Source organism: Culex quinquefasciatus, chromosome 3 (assembly GCF_015732765.1).
Source record: "Culex quinquefasciatus strain JHB chromosome 3, VPISU_Cqui_1.0_pri_paternal, whole genome shotgun sequence".
Taxonomy (NCBI): domain Eukaryota; kingdom Metazoa; phylum Arthropoda; class Insecta; order Diptera; family Culicidae; genus Culex; species Culex quinquefasciatus.
Window position 1 is genome coordinate 84291313 of NC_051863.1, and position 21973 is coordinate 84313285.

At 42.8% G+C, this 21973-nt stretch overlaps 1 protein-coding gene across 1 annotated transcript; it reads left to right on the plus strand.

Moving 5' to 3' along the window:
- Nucleotides 1–1932: 1932 nt before the first annotated feature.
- Nucleotides 1933–17240, plus strand: LOC6041879 (pyridoxal phosphate phosphatase PHOSPHO2). Its single transcript, XM_038266195.1, has 3 exons — nt 1933–2051; nt 15877–16015; nt 16292–17240. Exons 2-3 carry the CDS (start codon nt 15885–15887, stop codon nt 16905–16907), a joined length of 747 nt encoding a protein of 248 aa, XP_038122123.1. The 5' UTR covers nt 1933–2051; nt 15877–15884; the 3' UTR covers nt 16908–17240.
- The last annotated feature ends 4733 nt before the right edge of the window (nt 17241–21973 follow it).

The window sequence follows — 21973 nt, forward strand, 5'->3', positions numbered from 1 at the left end:
CGCGTGTAAACATTTCAGCGATCTGCAGTTCTCACCAACACATATAATGCTGGCCCGTCCCCGAGCAACATTCCAATATGTTCGCGCTCTGTCCCTCACAACTCATCTAGCGTCCATGGCGCGGTGGTAACTTGTCGGATCAGCAACCTAGAAATTGAAGGTTCAATTCTCGTTTTGTAAAGGTTTTTTTTTGTGAAATACAACCAAAAAGCCGTCGGTAATGTCGATAATTGGGTCCTAAAATGAAGCTTAGATTGCTGATATTATTGTTTACAGCGATAAAGCTTATTTTTCTGAGTACAATGACCCTTTGTACGACCACAAAAAGTTTAAAATGGATTTTTAAATCAATTTTGAAAAATTTACCTCGCGGTTCTTCTTGACAGAAAATCTCCTACTTGACAGCTCGTTCCAAGGGGACCATAGTTGATCCATCGCAAAAATTTTGTCTTGTAAAAAAAAAAATTTGCATTAAAATGAAAAAAAGTAATCAGAAATGTTTTTTAAGCGTGTTTTTTACCGTTGTGCATAAAAGTTTACATAGGGCTTTAGTACCCAATTGTCGGTAATGGGCAAAAACGTTATACTCCTATATCGCAAAATAATGCATGAGGACAGATTTCATGCAGATTCTGATATCGAGAAATTAAAAGTGCAACATGGAGCCAAATTTTGTGTCAAGCTTCTGTGAAGTATTCCATGACAGCTGGGAAAGATTCACTCCATGTTACCGGCTCACATCTCTCTTTTTAATTTCTCGATACTTTCATGCCGCCATGTATCCCATGCATCACAATCATCACGGTCAGCTGGATGTACTCAAAATCAAGTTCGATTCACTCATTTTGGACCATGCGTAGAGGAATTCATTTATGAGTTAAATGCTGAAACTCATAAATGAGTTTATCTCTCGAACTGCTGGACAGCGATTTTTGGCAGTTTTCTTGAAAATTACCTTAAAAACTTTGAAATTTTGTGAATGTTACTACTAAATTAAGTGATTGTTTTGTTAAATAAATCATTTTAGTACTCGAGCAACCCAGAAATGCTGGTTACAATTTATTTATTTCATATTCAATACATTGTATTGTAGCCGACTCGTCCGCGGTTTGTGATGTGATATCATCAAGTATGCCGGGGTCCGTGGTCGTCGTCGCGTCGACGGTACGAGGATCTCCTCTGCGTCGCTGTTGCTGCTCCGTGCATTGACGCTCTTCGGTTCATGGTTCTGCCAAGATGGAATCGCCGAAAAGGCCGACGCTTTCGGGTTCAATCGCTAAATTTGGGACAGATTGCCTCCCGCGGCCAGTCCCATGTGACTTTGGTAGAACGACTGAAGTGGATCCGGACCAAAGTTGAGTAGATCAAGATTTCCGGATCCACCGACGTCAACGGAGACGCCGTGTACAGTGTCTTCGGAGCAGGTCGTTTGCGCTTTTGCGACGGCGACGTAGTCGTTGGTTTTAGCGTTCCCGCTTTAGCAGGTTCAGGTCGAGGTACTGGTTGAGCTACTTCCGCCGAACGTGCCGCGCCTTGATCTTCATGCCGTCCTTGAGGAACATGATGTGCACAAACTCCAGCCCTACGAACCAGAGCGAGCCGAGTGTTGTCTTTCCACCCTCGCCGCCGTCGTCCTTTTGGTTCTGCTCCTGCTGCTCGAAGCACTTCGGGTTGACGTGGACCAGGTTGATGTGCAGAATTCGCTCCAGGTTCTGGATCAGGTAGCATATCTTGAACTCGAGGTGGTCGTCGGCGTTGTTCGAGGTCACTAGCAGTACGATAAAGTGGCGAAACGTGTACGCGAAACGTCATAAAGCTCTATTTACTCAAACGTCGTTTGAGTGAAAAATCCACTCAAAATCAAGTTCAGAAAACCACTCATTTTCAGTTCGAGGTCCGAACTTGATTATGAGTGGAATCGAACTTGATTTTGAGTACATCCAGCTGACCGTGTACTCAAGTCTTTAGTCACATATAAACCAGCAGAGAAAACAGAAGTTCAAACCCACCCAGGAAAGCCAAGACTGAACCTACTCAACTCAACTCAATTCGTAAGTGTTGACGCACTTTTGTTGTGTAACAACGCTATTTCAACTATTTAGTTCCAAAAAAGAAGCTGAATAAATTAAACTTTTCAAAACAAAAAAAAAATAATCCTCTCAAAACAGAATGCTTCCAAGTTTGGTGTTGATCTCGGTGTTGATAAATATAACTCTGTGTTTGGATGACTGCAGTTCAGATTAAAAACAACGTACAGTCATCCCACATATTCGGAACGCCCACAAATTCGGAACACTTTTGTGGTAATTTGTCAATAGAATGCAAAATGCAGCTTTTCTGCAAGCCTTGCTATTTTTAGGGCCTTTAATTGGACATTCTCTTGCTAGTAAAAGTAATATTTTATGTATTTTTTACATTTCAAGACTATTTTATCCAGAGCACCAAAACCAGGGTTGCGAATGAGCGAGCGCTCACGGAAGGCTTGCTCGCTCCAGCTGGAGCGTGAGTTTTTATCAGGTAGCTCGTGCTCGCAAAAACAAACAAGAAAGTGGTCGAACAAACAAAAGTAGGCAATGAAATGGATTTGATCAGCGAACCGAAATTTACGTTCTATTTAAAATCTAGACATTTTTCGAACAAGGAACAAAAAAACTAATTTCATAATGTAAACATTCATTGACGCGAAGAGATGCACTGTTTGTTCACAAATCAAATCCATATTGGACCATATTGTATTGTTGTTATGTACAAAAATATTGACAATTTATGTATATTTTATTTATTTTTAAATAATCTTTTAAACAGTTACAATCATCCTTGTTCAAAAAATCATATATAACTTGTAATTGAATATTTTCAGAGGTTTGGTTGCGAAAGTGTTGAATAAAATCCACTTGTTGGAAGAAGAGCCAACCTTTTCGTGGTGAAAAATATAGACAATTTATTTGATTTGAGTCAAAGGGGTTATTTCAACCCTTAGGAATTTGGAGGCATATATTTAAAATAAAACTTTTTCAAAAATGTTACCCTATTTTCTTAAATGTTTGCCAAATAAAGACTAACCTTATAAAAATGATTAGCCGTTTCTAATCAATGAATCACTGAAAGATTTAATAAACGGAATAACTTTTTTTTCAATGGTAGCTCATTCTGACCCGCAATCTGGAAATGTAGTCAAAACACTGATTAGATACATAAAAACAGTTTAATGTTATATTTTAATCAAACAAGCATTTAACCTTGAATCGAGCTTACCGAAGCATAATCCTCTTGAATCAATTCATTGTTTTGAAAGTTTTTCTAAGGTTTACAGGCCCTTTTATTTAGGCGTCTATACCCCTCCGCCCCTCTCTGCTACAATAAGGCATTTGAATTCTAAAATATTTTTACATTCGACTGTATGTCTAAAAAAATATTTGACCCCTGCGAATAAATGATTGATGAAATTAAGCTATTCCAATTCATATATCATAAAATTTGTCCACAAAGTCATATTTCCACAGCCCTACTGCACCTGTCGCAAAAAATCCATCCAGAATTGAAAAAAAAAACTTTCTCAAAAACGTTAAGATTAGCGACACGTCCAAAATTAGCGCTCCGTGAGCGAAATATGAGCGCGAGCGCGAGCGTGGAGCAAACGTGAGCTGAAAAAATCGGAGCAAACGTGAGCGCGGGCAAACGTGAGCTAGCTCGCGCAGCGCTCCTCCTCACGAATGAGCGAAAAGTGAGCGCCCACGAGCGCGTGAGGAACGCAACACTGACCAAAACACTGCCTCCAAATTGGGTCCTAAAGCCTTATGTAAATTTTTATGTAGAACGGTAAAAAACACGATTCAAAACCATTTCTAATCACTTTTTTTTTCATTTTAATGCAAATTTTTTTTGACAAGACAACATTTTTTCGATGGATCAACTATGGTTCCCTTGGAACGAGCTGTCAAGTAGGAGCTTTTCTGTCAAGAAGGACCGCGAGGTAAATTTTTCAAAATTGATTTAAAGATCCATTTCAAACTCTTTGTGGTCGTACAAAGGGTCATTGTACTCAGAAAAATAAGCTTTATCGCTGTAAACAATAATATCAGCAATCTAAGCTTCATTTTAGTACCCAATTGGGTCCTAAAATGAAGCTTACTTAGATTGCTGATATTATTGTTTACAGCGATAAAGCTTATTTTTCTGAGTACAATGACCCTTTGTACGACCACAAAGAGTTTAAAATGGATTTTAAAGGAATTCTTGACTCGGTTTAGGGTAATAGTATCTTTATTTGCGACTTGATCGCTTGAGTGTTCGAGACTTAATGAACTAGAAGCTGGCCTGTCGATCGCACCTCAGCTTTCGCAAAGCTTGCTTCGCTACACCCCCTCTCGATCGTGCAAACCTAATTGTCCGTGAAGGTCTCCACGTCAGTCCAGGATCCAGCAAGCTTCCCATCAGCAACATGGTCCCGGATACGTAAACGCCCTCCGAGATCTCCTCGAAGAACAGTCAGCCAGAACGCCTCGGCTTTGCAGGTAGATGTGGCCAACGCAGTAAGCGTTTCACCGAACTCCGATGTCCAGTCCGTTTCTTCAATTCCGGTTCCGAGGGTCAGCTTCACCTTTCTTCGCGGCCAATGTTTGTTGATCTTCATGTCTATAATTAGCAGATCGTCAACGTACAGCACAAGGACAGCATCATTCCCCCTCTCGTTGAACCGATCGTCTTTCCAGTGCCTTGAAGACAGCTTCAACTCGTACAACGGCTGAGGAAGTTGACATGCTATCCATCGTTCTGCTTGCACGCCGTCCGGAACGACCTCGAAAATAGTCTGTTGCAGCTTCCCGCGCAAGCCACTCTGTTGACCGCCAACAGCCAGCTTCGTCCGAAAAAAGTCCAGCTTCGCTACCCGTTTGACCGTCTCGCGATAGTCAAGGCCGGTCTCACACTGGAATTGTTCCACAACGAGCTTTGCCTTGCAGCGTACAGGAGCACCGCCTTCGTACTCATCAACTCGGACTACCCATTTCGACTTCTTTGGCTTGACACGAACCAGACTCTTCTTCAGTTCGTCCGTTTCTATAGCGTTACGAGTTTCGTTATCGCTACCAGGTGGATCTGCAAGGTAGAATTTCTGAACAGCGCAGTGTGCTCCAAAGGTCGAAACATCCAGGAACTTACCTGGGAGTCTGCGCTCCCTATCGCTGCGCCTAGTGTTTGACTCTAAGCAGCCGTCACCTCTTTGTTGCGATGGGAGCGCCCCAGGATTGTCCTGTTCCGCACCCAACTGTCCGACGTCGTCCGCGTCGCCATCCGCAGGTCCTACGCCTCTAGCAACGTCGCAGAGTCCATCTCCATCCGTGCTGTCCTCGATCAGAGGTATTTCAACCTCAGCCGCATCCAGACTCACCGGAACATCATCTGCTTCGTACTGATCCCCCTCTGGCTCACCGTAGTGAGCTTGCACCAACAACGGGGGTTCGGATTGGGCGTCTCCATGCTTGTTGAGAATATTCCCGGTCATCGATGACTCTTGGCTTTTAAGGTCCAGCTGTTTCCTCTGTTGACTTGATCTGTCACACACTGACAGCTTAAGCAACCCATCCACATGCGGGTGCACGCGTTCCTCTAGCCGAACAACAGGTTCAGGTCGGCCCTTGAACGACTCACGGGTTTGCTTGCCCATCACGGCAGTACACAGGTTCGCTGTACCTCCCAACATATTTACCTCGAGCTCCAGTTCATAGAGGTTGTTTCGTAGATATGCCTCTGCAATCACAACACCGTTGAACTTCATGACCGCCTTCTCACGTCCATGGCTGCCGGTAAACAGAACGTCAACGCCAGCCTTCGACAGCTTCTTCACAGACAGCAGGTTCCCACGTAGCTCCGGCAGGAAAACGACTTGTTTCATCTCCACAGGAACTCCCGCCATAGTGACGCCCTCCAGCACACCTTCGTAAGATCCGGTCAACGAGACGCCATCCTTGGCGACTTCCACAACAAACGGCTGCTTCAACTTGTGGACGGCCTTCAAACAGGCCAGGTTGTTCACCAGGTGGTCACTGCACCCGGAATCCACGTAGAACACCACCTTGGTTGAATCTGCTCCCGATTTGGCATGGTTTGCAACGAACGACACAGGTGTCCCATTGATAACCGCGTTCGCTTCGCCTTCAGGAAACTTCACCCGGCAGTCCTTGACCATATGACCCTTCATGCCGCACCGATGGCACTTACCGTTGAACTTCCTCTTCTGTCCAACAAACGCCGCAGTCGTAACTTCCGACGACTCTTCCATACGGTTGATCCGCTTGGCCTCCTCAGCAAGCAACCGTTGTTTACACAAATCCAGGGAGATTTCCTTCTCGTCCAGGTTCTCCAACGCAGTAACCAGAGGGTCGAAACTCTCCGGCAGTGACAGGAATAACTGGGCAATTACGTCACCCTCCTCCAACTTTGCTCCAACGGACTTGAGCTGCCGAACGAGGTCATCGAAGCTCTGGAAGTGGCTCCGCATCCCGGTCCCTTCTTTCATCCGCAATCTGGCCAGCTGCATCCGGATGATGGTCTGACTAGCCACGGACTTCTTCAAGAAGTGGCCCTCCAGTGCTTGCCACATCAGCTTCGTCGTCTCCTTACCCTTCACAATCCCAAGGCAGTCCTCGGAAATGAATCCAACCAGCTGCGTCTTGGCCTTGCGATCCAGCTTCAAGAACTTCACGCGATCTTCATTTCCAGCAGGAATTTCCGCCGAGAAAACATAAGCTAACTCCGCGCCTTCAAAATGTAGCTTCACGCGGTAGCTCCAGTTCTCGAAGTTTTCGCTAGTCAGCAGCGGGATTCCTTCCTTCGTAGTGCCCATAACCTAAAGGAATTCTTGACTCGGTTTAGGGTAATAGTATCTTTATTTGCGACTTGATCGCTTGAGTGTTCGAGACTTAATGAACTAGAAGCTGGCCTGTCGATCGCACCTCAGCTTTCGCAAAGCTTGCTTCGCTACAGATTTTTTAACCAATTTTGACAAATTAACCTCGCGGTCCTTCATGACAGAAAAGCTCCTACTTGACAGCTCGTTCCAAGGGGACCATAGTTGATGCATCAAAAAAAATGTTGTCTTGTCAAAAAAAAAAAATTGCATTAAAATGAAAAAAAGTATTACGAAATGGTTTTTAATCGTGTTTTTTACCGTTGTACATAAAAATTTACACAGGGCTTTAGTACCCAATTGCCTGTTACACGATTCTGGGATGTTATTGTGTCCCCCACAATTGTGGAACACCTGAATTTAACTGATATTTTCACATAAAAGTTAGCAGACCATTCATAAAACATTACTATGCATGAGTTATATTGGTTTCAGAGTGCAAAATCATAATTTTGTAAAAAATATGTACTCCTGGAAAGAAAAAAAAAGTTTGTTTACATCGTAAGTAAAAAGTGTTCAAAATTTGTGGATTTCAAGGGTCAATGTTTTTCTTTAAAAAACTTGATATAAAACATAAAAATGTACAGCCGATCTACACATCAATCGAAAGATCGCAAGAAAAGCTTTCACATGAAGGTAAAAGCGAATCATTATGTTCAATTATCGATTTTAACATGATTTGTTGAACATTGGCCGATCTGTAAAATGTTCCGAATATGAGGGATGACTGTACTAGAACTGAATTCGTCGACCTGATCTATACGAAAAGAAAATAATTGCTTGACCGAATTTCTTCACGCTGCAGTGAAAAGACCGCACCACACCCACCCGCCTTTTATTTATATATAAAGATAAATATGTAACGTCTCCGACCCTGTGCTCTTGTTTTCGTGGGAGGATTTGCGATTCGCGTATGCAAATTTTAGCTTGTTGCATTTGTTGTATTTAATCTTCATAAACAACCCATCATCTGAAATAATTTTAATGACGAATTTTAAGGAACTACCCGGTGTCATTGTTCAGTCTGTGTGTATTTGTTGTTGTTGAAAATCAAGAGTTTCTAGGTAATATATTTCGTAGTCCGAATGATAACCAATCTAAACTCCCAGCTAAAACCGCCGATTTACGCCAAAATTGTAATTATATCTGGCTACGATATCCTGTTGGCAAGATTTTTTTTATCAGCACTGAAAGAAAAGCAAATAGTTATGTCACATGTTTTACACATGAATCTGCCCCATTCGACTTCGCATGTGAATGTCATGTGTAAATTGACGGAATTGGGTACTAAAGCCCTATGCCAATTTTTATGTACAACGGTAAAAAACACGATTAAAAACCATTTCTGATCACTTTTTTTCATTTTAATGCAAAAATTTTTTTTGACAAGACAACATTTTTTCGATGGATCAACTATGGTCCCCTTGGAACGACCTGTCAAGTAGGAGCTTTTCTGTCAAGAAGGACCGCGAGGTTAATTTTTCAAAATTGATTTAAAAATCAATTTTAAGCTCTTTATGGTCGTACAAAGGGTCATTGTACTCAGAAAAATAAGCTTTATCGCTGTGAACAGTAATATCAGCAATCTAAGCTTCATTTTAGGACCCAATTTACCGTCCAGAACGCACAGCGGATTACCGCGAATCGGACCGGAATCAAGAAAAGAAAGAACACGCGAGAGAACTTCAGCGAACGAACTTTTATTTAAGCGAGCAAAAATAACTGCCAACCGCACGCGTCGACTGGTTTGGCGGGAATGAGCTGTCACAACCACCAAGGCTCGGCAAACAAGGTTGGCGCAATAACGGCGCACCAAGGTGGTGTAAAGAAGGTGAACATTGCTCATTTCAACACTCCCCCTCAGGGTGAGCCTTCTTCACTAGTCCTCCTTTCACAGCCACAGCCTTTGAATGCACCGCTTAAAGGTGCTCCACTTCTGTCCTTTCAGTTCCTCCATGCGGCCTGCAGTCTCCTCGACTGCGCTCACCGCGATCCCGACAGCGTGCTTCACCTCGTAGTCGTCCAGGTAACGCGGTCTTGCTCCCAGATTCGACCTTCCCGAGCGTCGAAGGCTTGGACTCGGTCCGCCTTCGTTTCCTTCTGCTTCGAAGAACTCTTCGTCGTCACTTTCGCTGGCCTCTTTTTCAGCTTGTTCGTCTCCAGCCGTGTTGTCTCCGACTTCTTCTTCCTCGAACTCTTCCTTCACAACGATCGGCTTCAACTGGATCTCTTCCGCTGGTTCCGACGAAGGCCACTCCACCGTTGTTGTGCCGTCGCCGAGTTCCAAGAATCTGGCGTTACGGCTAACGGTAACCTTGTCCGTTTCCAGGTCGACAAACCGGTACGCTTCTCGGTCCAAGGCGTACCCGACGAAGATCAGCTCCTTTTCCGGCACGTTGACATACGCTCTACTGCCGAACACTCGGAGGTGTTCCAGGTCTTGCTTCTGTCCCCACCAGAGGTCGTAGGTCGTGTTCTGATCCGGTACAATCGGCATCCTGTTCTGGAGGTACGTGGCCGTGAGCATGGCCTCACCCCAGAATCGCATGTCTAGTTCCGCGTCCTTCAGCATGCAGGTAGCAATTTCAATCAGCGACTTGGTCTTCCGTTCAGCGACGCCGTTCCGCACATTGGTGAACTGAGGTTGAATCGCTTCCACCTTGTAGAAGTTCCGGAGTTCTGTGTTGTTGTACACTCTCCCTCCATCCGACCTCACCACTCGCGGCTTGCGCCCAAACTGACATTCGACCCACCGAACGTACTCCTTGATCCCACTCGCCGCTTCGCACTTCCGCTTCAGCAAGTAGGTGACCGTGAACCTACTGAAGTCATCGACCATCGTCAAGACGAATCGATTTCCGCTTGGCGTGACAGTTCGCATCGGCCCACAAACGCTTGCGTGCACAACGTCTAGCAATTGCTTCGACTTCCGGCCGATCACAGGAGGTAAATGGCTTGACTTACCCTCCTCGCAGCACTCACACACTAGCCGCTGTCCACAGTCCGCCACCGTCATTCCCGTGGCAAGCTCCTCCTTGAAGATCCGCTCTGCCACTGCTCAGTCGTGATGACCGAGCCGTCGGTGCCACTGGTGCTGGCAACCCTCGCTGTGTCGAGCCTCCGCAGCCACCATCGATTTCGTCGCCGCTTTCGTCTGGGGCAGGTAGTAGAGTCCTCCGTACCTGGTACCCGTAGCGACCACTTCACCTTCGGCACTCACAATCGAACAGCTTTTCTTCTCAAACACAACACTGTAGTTCTTTTCTGCCAACTTCCCGACCGAGAGCAAGTTCGTAGCTAGTCCTGGCACGAACTTCACTTCACCGATGTCGATCTTCTTCGGCTTGTCCTCACCGTCAATGCCGTACACTACCCCGCTTCCTTCACCACGAATCTCCGTCTGCTTTCCGTTGGCCACCGTGATATAACCACCAGCAAATTCCCGCAGCGACGAGAAAAATTTCCTGTCGTTGCTCATGTGCGCGCTGGCACCACTGTCAATCACCCAATTCGCAGATCTCCCCACTCCGGTGGTGAGCGCGACGTCCTGTTCGTCGCTTTCAGCGGTCTCGATCTCCGTGCACCCGGCGATTTGAACTTCCAAGGTTCCGGCAGCCGCCGCCGCCGCCGTGCCCTCGATGGACACCGTCGCCGTCTTCCCGGCGATCTCCTTCTCGCTTTTTCGCCGCAATCCGCCACGCACCGGGCAACTCCGCTTGAAATGCCCCGGCTGGCCACAACGGAAGCACTTCCGTGCTTTCCCTCGCTGTGTGTGTTCCGCGGATCGGCTCACCTGCTGATGATGTTCCTTGAGAGATTTGAAAACGTCCCGCGCGTGGGTTTCTCCCTCCACGAGTGACCGCTGGCTGTCCACCAGCAGCGACACGATGTTTTCCTTCGCCTTCGGGTCGCAGCTCCTCCAAGCCGCGTCCTGCTTCTCTGCCGCCGGCACGTCTTCCATCACAACCTCCCAGAGGTCTTCGACGGCCAAGAGTGCCTCCACACGCATCTCCCACACTGGCCAGTTCGTGCCATCGAGCTTGGCAATCCCGAACTTTGCTGCCATTTTTCACGCGCACTTTTGAGTTCTTTTTCACACTCGCGAAAAACACAACCTAACTTTTCCGTTGGTGCTCCTCCACCGAACGGTACACCCAAAACTGGCAGTGCTAGTACGAGAGAATGATGGTCTCGAGTCGAGAGAATAGTGGTACCATTCACGGACGCAGAGAACACAGCTCGAGATGGGCGATAGAACTATTCTCTCGAGGTTCATTTGCAAAAAAAGTTCATCCGTCAAACAAAAAATCAAAAGTGTCGACTACGGGAATCGAACCAGAGACCTTTGATAAACCAATCCAATGACTTAGCTGCCTCGGCCAATGACTTAGCTGACCAAGGAGAAGTCAGAAGTCGATGTATGACACTTGTTGGAGATTTATTGATTCAACTAACGAATGAACTCATTTGTTATGATGGTGTGAGTTGGTACCATTATTCTATCGATTTTGGCACTGATCCCTCAATAAATTTTTTATGGCAAGAATAAATAACATTTAACATTACAGTGATGATTTTCGAAACATGTGATGGATTTTATTTATTTTTTTTAAATATTAAAACAGTATGTTTTCGATTTTTATACAATATACATTTAATACATTTAACGGATCTGCTTATGGTTGGCCAACTTCTGCGTCCAAGCTGTAACGATTCTTACGGAACGCCACCGGTCACGTTCAAAGGCCCCAGGCTGAGCTGGTTACAGATGGATGTTTCGTTGGGGAGCAACAGAACAGAACAGGGTGGTCTCGTTGCCGGCCATCATCAGGACAGGCTTGGAGGAGTTGGCCATTGGTTGTTGATTCGGGAAGGGAAGTCGACATTTTCGGCTAGGAAGTGAAGCGCATGAACGGATAGTTCACGATCATTTCGTCCTCCTTCGGGAATGATACATATATTGCCAACTCGCAGTCAAAGTTCATCCGGCCGAAGCTGCGCCGTTGCGAGATGAGCGTTTGCGGGCGGGAGTTTCTGAAAGAGTTTGAAAGTAAATGAAATTGGCTAGACACTGAACACATTCTCAATACTCACCTGTAACTTCTTCGGTATTCCAGGTTGATGTTTTTGATCAGGTTCGTCGGATCTCGCTCCAGCGAAGGAGCGGTCGTGGCTGAATGGTTACGATGTTCGCTTTATAAGCGAATGGTTCTGGGTTCGATACCCATCTGCTCCCAACGAGAAAGTTCTGGACTCATTGAATTTGGAATTAATGAAAAACCGGGAACCGTGGTGTAGGGGTAAGCGTGATTGCCTCTCACCCAGTCGGCCTGGGTTCGATCTCAGACGGTCCCGGTGGCATTTTTCGAGACGAGATTTGTCTGATCACGCCTTCCGTCGGACGGGAAGTAAATGTTGGCCCCGGACTAACCAAAAGGTTAGGTCGTTAGCTCAGTCCAGGTGTAGGAGTCGTCTCCCTGGGTCCTGCCTCGGTGGAGTCGCTGGTAGGCAGTTGGACTAACAATCCAAAGGTCGTCAGTTCGAATCCCGGGGTGGATGGAAGCTAAGGTGTAAAAAGAGGTTTGCAATTGCCTCAACAATCAAGCCTTCGGACACTTAGTTTCGAGTAGGAATCTCGCAATCGAGAACGCCAAGGCAATGCTGTAGAGCGAATAATTTGATTTTTTGATTTTGAAAAACTTCAAGCTCACGGCGGGGTTCGATCCCCTGTCCTTAGGATTGGTAAGCAAAATGCTTTCCACTTAACCGTGGAGCATTGGTAGCTTGAGGAGGAATCAGACTCTGGTATAGTTGAATCCAAGAATCGGACTTAGAATCGCATTGAATGCAAGTTGAACATCAGAACTCAAACAAGATTGCATGCAAGATTTGCAAGCGCAGTTGAAATTGAATCTAAAAATACCTCGCTATAAATAGCCTGGGCGACTGATAGAATTCATCCAATAAGAGATGAGAAGAATTGAAAGCATTCCCATTATAAATGAGAACACATAAAGAATTCGAACAACAATGCCAAAGGTCGTTACCACTCGCCTAGGGTGGCTCCTCAGACCATTCACCTTCCCAAAAACCGTCCAACTCCAAGCGAAACTTACTTGAGGAACCCGTGGAGATTTTCCCTTAATACTCTTAAAAAAGTGGAGCATCAACACTTCCCGTCTTCCAATTCCCTTTCCTTGTCCCTGGTGCGCGGTGGAGATGGGAGCGGCCGGCAATGGACGGCTGCCATGGTGGTGAGAATCTGGTTCAGGTGGAATTGGTTCTATTCCCAATTATCGATTCCTAGGCAACTTGGGCTTAGACAATCATCACATCACATGGCGAAAATCCAGTCTGCAATCCGCTAAAATCACCGTCTCCTAGCGAAGCGAAGCGAAGGTTCGTCGGATCTCGCTCCAGCCTCTGGAAGTAATCTGAGTACGACAGCTCCAGGACCTGCGGCTTTCGTACAGACGGTTCTGCTGATGGTCGTAAACCGCCGGCACCGAGTGCAACATCCGCGCTGACCACCTCCGATTATGCCGCTACTCGTCGTTTCCCTCTTACGTCGGATCCTTCTCCTCACCGTGAAAATTAACTTTTTCGTACGGTGCAAATCCACATCCCGACCTTCGATCTTCGGCAACCAAATAAACGGCGTCCTACAAAAACAAACAAAATAATCTCAAACGCCACCAAACACCCAAGCTTTATTCTTACCCATTTCGGTCGTGAAACAGCTGCAGGTCTTGCAGGAAGCTGATTATCCTTTTGAAAACCAACTTTCCCCTAATCTCCCAACCTTGTTCCGCACCCGAGCCCGCACCATCCTCCTTCGATGGTTTCCGCGTCCAAGTCCTGGCAGCGGCCGCGTTCGGTTTTGATAGTCGTCGTGGACCACCACTCACCGGAATCACCAACACGTTTGTTTACATTTTGGACTTAGGCGAACACGGTTACACGAGAACGACAAAATGAAAGAAATTTTACAGTCGAATCAAAAGTGAAAACTTGTAAATCAGTGAGCAATGAAATTTTCAAAAACTGCAGCAGTAAAAGTTTTCATTTTTAAAACAAGAAAAAAACTTTAAATGTAGCAAATTTTAACAACTTTTTAATTCTAAAGTTAGTTACTTTTGTCATTACCGTAATATTTTTGTGTGTGTATGTGTGGGACAAACTTTCCTTGCGTTTTTCTCAGCTTGCTGTTTTTGCATATGGGACATTTATGCGAACATGGGCAGTTTAGTACCCAATTCCAAAATTAAAAAATTAAAAATTTTAAATGATTTAATCCGCAACTATTTGAAGTTTTTCGATTTTTAAAAATAGTGACCATGAGTGACCATTTCGGAAAATATTTTTTTTTGAAGTTCAGAAAATTTGCTATAAAATTGTCTAAGAGACATTGAAGATTGGACCTCGGGTTGCTGAGATACAGCCGCTTTAAGAAAAAGAAACACGAAAATTGAAGTTTTCTAAGTCTCACCCAAACAACTCACCATTTTCTAATGTCGATATCTCAGCAACTAATGGTCCGATTTTCAATGTTAAAACATGAAACAGTCGTGAAATTTTCCGATCTTATCGAAAAAAATATTTCCAAAATTTTTAAATCAAGACATGCATTTTAAATGGGCGTAATATTCAATGTTTGTTTCAATTTGTTTTTTCCGTGTACCTATTTTTTCTCAATAGTCCTCAACAATACCTACAACTTTGCTTTGGTGGATTTTTGACAGTTAGAATTATTTCAAGAAAATCCACTGCGGTTAACCAAATCAAAATAACAAAAGCCCTCTAGTGTTGAGTAGCAGAACAGAGCGAAGAATGTCGATTGAAATTTCCACCCTTTGAGGTTATGTATGCGAATTCTGTTTTGTTAAATTCCAGCGTTCAAAACAACTTTTGAGCAAAAATTCGAGTTGATACTTTGATAACTTTTGATGCTCTATCATTTTAAATAATATTATTTTTTTCAAAAATATTTTTTTTTCAATTTTTTTTATTGCGTTAATTTATAGAGGGCAAAAAGTTTACACTCGTACTACTTGATTTTTTTCTCAAAAGTTGTTCTAAGAGCTGTAAATTCAATTTTAAGTTTGCATTCCTATGTAACCGAACAGCGAAAATTTGAATCGTCATTCTTCGATGCTTTACGCCATATGTCGGAATTTTTGAGCTTTTAATCGCGAATTGCGTCCTAAAAATCCCGATTTGCGATAAACCCAACAAACATCGCGAGGTATCCTCGATTTAAAGCGATTTTTAAACCTTTTTCGAGAACAGAGATGTCTATATCATGTATGTATGTATACGTAAAGTAAATCTTTCCCAGTTCCTGAGGGAACACCCTTGAAGAGTATCGGGGCCGGCATTTACAAAGCGGATTCAGTTTATAAATCAACTAATGTCAACATGTTAAGGTTAATGATAACATTCCATAGAGCGCCTTCTTAAGGTGTCGTCGTGATAAGGTCCAGTTTGTGACGATACTCTACCTTCCCTTTACTAAGCAATCGAAACCAGAAGAGAAACGATAACCAGTTGTGTTGGTCCGAGCCGGGATTTGAATCCCACGCTACCGCTTACTAGGCGGGAGCGTTACCACTAGGCTACGTGGCTCGATCTACACACAAAAAAAATATTTCCGAATGTTACATCATTTATGATGTAACACTTTTGCACGTCATTAAACATTTAAATTTAAATGCAATTTTACGTAAATTTGCAACAAATTATACGTAAAAACATGATTTTACGTGTGATTCAACCGTTTACGTCGAATTTCAAGTTTACATCAACTGAGTTTACATGTGATTCATTTTGTCCATGTCGAGTAAATTCACATATTTTTTTCTGTGTATAGTATGTATAACAGTATGTTTAACGTTTCTCAATCGTTTCCCAACATTTATCAATTTATTGATTAGTAAAATTGAGAATTGAAGTTTGCGTTTTCGTTACAGGATACACAATGATATCAAGTAGTGGTCGTTTAATTAAACGTCTTGCCGTATTCGATTTTGATCATACAATATCCGAATATAACACAGATATAGTAGTGCGGGACTTACTTGATAAAGATCTTCGAACGCCAGAAATAAGGTAAGTCTTTATACCTACACACAAAAAAATATTTCTGAATGTTACATCATTTATGATGTAACACTTTTGCACGTCATTAAACATTTAAATTTAAATGTAATTTGATGTAAATTTGCAACAAATTATACGTAAAAACACGTGTGATTCAACCGTTTACGTCGAATCTCAAGTTTACATCAACTTAGTTTACATGTGATTAATTTTTTCCGTTTTTAATTTTTTTCCAATATATGTTCAGTTTTTGATCTGGTTTTGTTTTTTTTTTTGTAATTTTAGGAGTATTGTACGGACTTGCGGGTGGATACCATACATGCAAAAAATTCTCAGGATGCTACATCAGCAAGGATGCAAACCAACTGAAATAGTTTCGGCGATTCGAGGAATTCCGGAAGTTTCTGGCATCAAGATGTGCATTGAAGAAATGGCCCGAAGCAACTTTCACATCATCATAATCAGCGACTCCAACTCAGAATTCATCAAGATATGGAACGAATACAACGATATAAGCCGCTTTATCCACACAACCTTTACAAATCCGGCCAAGTTCAACAGCAATGGGCTTTTAGAAGTACATCCCTTCCACCATCAGACCGAATGTACGCTGAGCTCAAAAAACCTCTGCAAAGGCTCAATTTTAGACGACTTTATAAGTAATCAGTACGATCAAGCCAACACGGAGTACGAAAAGGTATTCTACATTGGCGATGGCAAAAATGATGTTTGTCCAATGCTGCGGCTCAACGAGAATGGATACGCCTGTCCCCGGGAAGGCTACATTTGCTGCGAAGAACTAGCAAACGCCATCAGCAAGCGACCGGAACGATACGAGGCTAAAATTTTGAAATGGAACACCGGAAGTCACCTGATTGACCTAATCTGGCGAGAACTTTGACCGTGCGCTATCTGTGTTGTCATGTTGGGAAACCATTTTACGGTACTCGTTTATTTGATTTTGTTTGATCAAAGCATCCTGTCTCAAAATCCCCACTACCCAGTTAACTCAATCGGAATTCAATTCGAATTGTTTACGTATTCCGTTTCAAACGCAACAACCGATCTCGTGTACGTAACGCTGATTCTATTGGTACGTTCGTTTGAAAAGCCGGTGCGGCATCGAGTGCGGCACTACACGCAAAATGGATATCTTATCTACATATAAAAAAATTCGACGGTTTTGTTCGAACGCGAATCAGTTGATAACGATAAAAGTCGTATCGGAGCGCTCTTTGTTGCGTTTGGTTCGTATAATGGCCTATCTACAATCACTTAGCTTAGAACATCTAAGTAAAGTAGTTACTTAGGAAAGTCTGCAACTTACGTTCGTCATCCACAATCAACTTAGAAAACTTGCTGGGCTGATATACGTTGCTATGCAGTTGTTTGTTTACCTTTGATATGGAAACGTCAACTTACCGTAGATTTTGAAATTTTCCAAACCAAACGTCAGTTTCTAATTTGATTACTTTTCCATTGTAGAAACTCAGATTCATTTCCATTGATTCAAATTCCTAAGCTAAGTGAAATTTTCTAATCTAAGTGATTGTAGATAGGCCATAAGCCTGAGGAAGGTTTTTACGCTAATAAGTTGAAAATATGGCCATTCTGATACCGATTCCGGAACACCTGCCATTTGAATGGAAAACTATTCAAGTCCCCAAATTTTGATCATAGGAGGCGACAAAAAATATTCAATGAAAAAAAAAACAAAGTGTCAAAACGTAAAAAGTTACATGTTGCGAGTTTAGGAAAAACAAAAAAAGAGTGGCCGCAACGTATATAAACAAATATATAATAAAATCATAAAAATATTGTCGGAAACAAGGTCGGAAACTATTTTTTTGCAATTCCATCGTGAAACTACTTACTTTTCCTGTCATTCTTCGAAATAGCCTACTTTTCTGTACCAAAAATAACAGAATCGAATAGCAACACTTTTCAAAATAAATGCTGAAAAGTTCTTCTTTTCAGCACTCAAATGAGTGCTGAAAAGTTGAACTTTTCAGCACTTGTTTCGAAAAGTAACACTTTTCAACATTTTTTTTTGATTTAAACGATTTATTGACAAAATACATGAAAATTTTACATAGAATTTCACTCAGTGTGTGTTTTTTGGAATTGCAAAAAATGTTGAATGGAACTCGTTGCAAAACTTGATTTTTTCAGAACACTTCGTATTTATCCAACTCGGTGAACCTCGTTGGATAAATGTACGACTCGTGCTGAAAAAATCCTCTTTTTGCAACTTGTTGCATTAACTACTATTAAAAGACTCTTTATTTCAGGTTTTTGGAGTAAGAAAATGTTAAGGAATTGGTAAAAGGGCAATTTTTTTAAAAATGCAAGAAGTGGATGACTTTCATTTATTTTAGATATTTGGAGGTGAAAAAAAGATATTTTTAAGAGGCAGTATTTGTAAATATTGCTCGGTTTGTTCTAGAGGTCGTATCGAGGTGCTCCGATTTGGATGAAACTTTCAGCGTTTGTTTGTCTTTACATGAGATAAACTGCCGTTCTACGCATGATTGTCCCATGTCATTTTTGGACGATTCTGACTTTTTATCATTTTTATGCTTAGTTTTACGTATATTTTCAGAAAAACACATAAAATCTAATACTTTGTTCAGAAAATCATTGAAAACAACAAGTCTGTTTGTCCCATCGTTGAACTTCTACGCATAATTGTCCCATCAATTATTTTCTATCACGAAATCATGAGATTTACGATGCATTTCATCTTGCTTACCTGTTTACCTGCAAGAGGATTACAAATAAGGGTGATAAAATGTTAACCGGGGTAATTAGGGACATATAGGGCGAATAGGGACCTACGGGACAATTATGCGTAGAAACACAGAAATCGATCGAAAAATTTCAATCTCGTTTTTCTCAGGTGCCCTTTTTTGAACATGGGACAATAATGCGTAGAACGGCAGTGAACTCATGCCAAATATGATCCCTCTACGACAAAGGGAAGTGAGGTAAAACGAGCTTTGAAGTTTGAGATCAAAAAACGTAAAAAATCTTAAAAAAGCTCACATTTCCGCAAAACTTCATCAATTCCATCTTTCTTAGATGCATTCGAAAGGTCTTTTGAAGCACTTCAAAATGTGCTATAGACATCCAGGATTGGTTTGATTTTTTCTCATAGCTTTTGCAAATTAATGTTAAAAAATTATTTTTTTAAAACCTTAATATCTTTTAGCAACAGCCTCCAACACCCATACTCTCATAGGTCAAAAGCAGGGGTTGTGATGGATCGACATTTTTTCTGACAGTTGATTGAGTTCTTCTCTCATTTTCGCTACACAGCAAAAAATCCGATGGTAAAATCGCATGCAAAAGCATGCACATCACCTTCGTCAAAATAAACACTTAATATTACACACTGCATGTACAATTTTTGCAAACACAAAAAATAATTGCAACCGACGGGATTCAAACCCAGCACCAACAGTAAGGACTGGCGCCTTAGCCCACTCGGCCATCAGACCGATGAAACGTTGTAAGTTGTATATGAGCTTGACATTTCAGTCAAGTAGGTTTTCCATACTGATGGGCTACATATTTCAGGGTGTAATATTACACAGAATTTCATAAAATAATGCAAAATTTATTTTACACCGAGGCCTTTTACACGCAGCTGGATTACTACTTTATTTGCTGTGTACGTCTGCCTGACCTAGACATTCTGCTTTCGCTCAAACACACACGAATGAATGAGCGCCACACAAAGTCACTCAAATGCTCAATTGACTCTCTCCTGAAATTCATTCGCGTATCACTAGTTCGTTTGACATTTGATCGGAATTTCGATCAATTTTGCAATGATAGCTATCAATCGACAGCTCTTTCTCTATCACTGACTGTTGCTAGTCGAGTGCCCGGCGGATAATCGAAGGCAGATTTTTTGAATTTTGAGCTCGGTTTTGAGTTTGATTTTTTGCTCGAATTGGAAATTGTCCGCGCGCCTAGGGACTATCCATAAACCACGTGGGCAGTTTTTTTAAATGTCAGACCCCTCCCCCTCGAGGAAAATTACAAAACAAATCCAAGGACTCCCTGATGTTAAGATCTGTGGGTCTACCGCCGTAACAAGCCAGAGGTCGACGGATTTTGACCCCGGAACATATCCACATAGCTTCAGTGAGTATTGTAGACTACTTTTCTGATGAGTTGGGATGTCCTGGGTCATCCAAGGACTCACTGAAGTTAAGATCTGTGGGTCTACCGCCGTAACAAGCCAGAGGTCGACGGTTTTTGACCCCGGAACATATCCACATAGCTTCAGTGAGTATTGTAGACTACTTTTCTGATGAGTTGGGATGTCCTGGGTCATCCAAGGACTCACTGAAGTTAAGATCTGTGGGTCTACCGCCGTAACAAGCCAGAGGTCGATGGTTTTTGACCCCGGAACATATCCGCATAGCTTCAGTGAGTATTGTAGACTACTTTTCTGATGAGTTTGGATGTCCTGGGTCATCCAAGGACTCACTGGAGTTAAGATCTGAGGGTCTACCGCCGTAACAAGCCAGAGGTCGACGGTTTTTGACCCCGGAACATATCCGCATAGCTTCAGTGAGTATTGTAGACTACTTTTCTGATGAGTTTGGATGTCCTGGGTCATCCAAGGACTCACTAAAGTTAAGATCTGTGGGTCTACCGCCGTAACAAGCCAGAGGTCGACGGTTTTTGACCCCTGAACATATCCACATAGCTTCAGTGAGTATTGTAGACTACTTTTCTGATGAGTTGGGATGTCCTGGGTCATCCAAGGACTCACTGAAGTTAAGATCTGTGGGTCTACCGCCGTAACAAGCCAGAGGTCGATGGTTTTTGACCCCGGAACATATCCGCATAGCTTCAGTGAGTATTGTAGACTACTTTTCTGATGAGTTGGGATGTCCTGGGTTATCCAAGGACTCACTGAAGTTAAGATCTGTGGGTCTACCGCTGTAACAAGCCAGAGGTCGACGGTTTTTTACCCCGGAACATACCCACATAGCTCCAGTGAGTATGGTAGACTACTTTGCTGATGTGTTGGGCTGACTTGGGTCATCCAAGGACTCCTTGGAGTTAAGATCTGGTGGTCTATCATATCTCCAGAAGAGTCCTTGGATGACCCAGAACATCTCAACATATCAGCAAATTAGTCTACAATACTCACTGAAGCTATGCGGGTATGTTCGGGGTAAAACTGTCGACCTCTGGCTTGTTACGGTGGTAGACCCACAGATCTTAACTCCAGGGAGTCCTTAGATGACCCAGGACATCACAACACATCAGCAAAGTAGTCTACCATACTTACTGAAGCTATGCGGATATGTTCCGGGGTCAAAAACCATCGACCTCTGGCTTGTTACGGCGGTAGACCCACAGATCTTAACTTCAGTGAGTCCTTGGATGACCCAGGACATCCCAACTCATCCGAAAATTAGTCTACAATACTCACTGAAGCTATGTGGATATGTTCCGGGGTAAAAACCCGTCGACCTCTGGCTTATTACGGCGGTAGAGTCCTTGGATGACCCAGATCATCCCAATAAGTTGTTACAACAATGCACTGTAGCCTACGGCACTCTTGAAGCAGTCTGGGTAGGATCCGTTGACAAAATTTTGAAGTTTCAACTTGTTTCTTTGGTTAGCCTGTTGCACAAAATTTCCGGATGTTTCGGATGGACTAGAACATCCCAGGTGTTCCAAAACCATGTAAAATGTTTTTATATCATAACTAAACAAAATACTATTGATACATTTTGAAAATTCTCCGACAAATTACGAATTCCCAAAGATTCTTAATTTAAGTCATATTCTCAATTTAAGTCACGGACATTCTTTTTTTTAACGATTCTCGATTTAAACACCCCCATTTCGTTGTGTAAATCAAGAATATGGTGTATTATAATAATATAATATAATTGATAATAACACAGTCCAACAAGATTCTGTCTCTGAGACGAT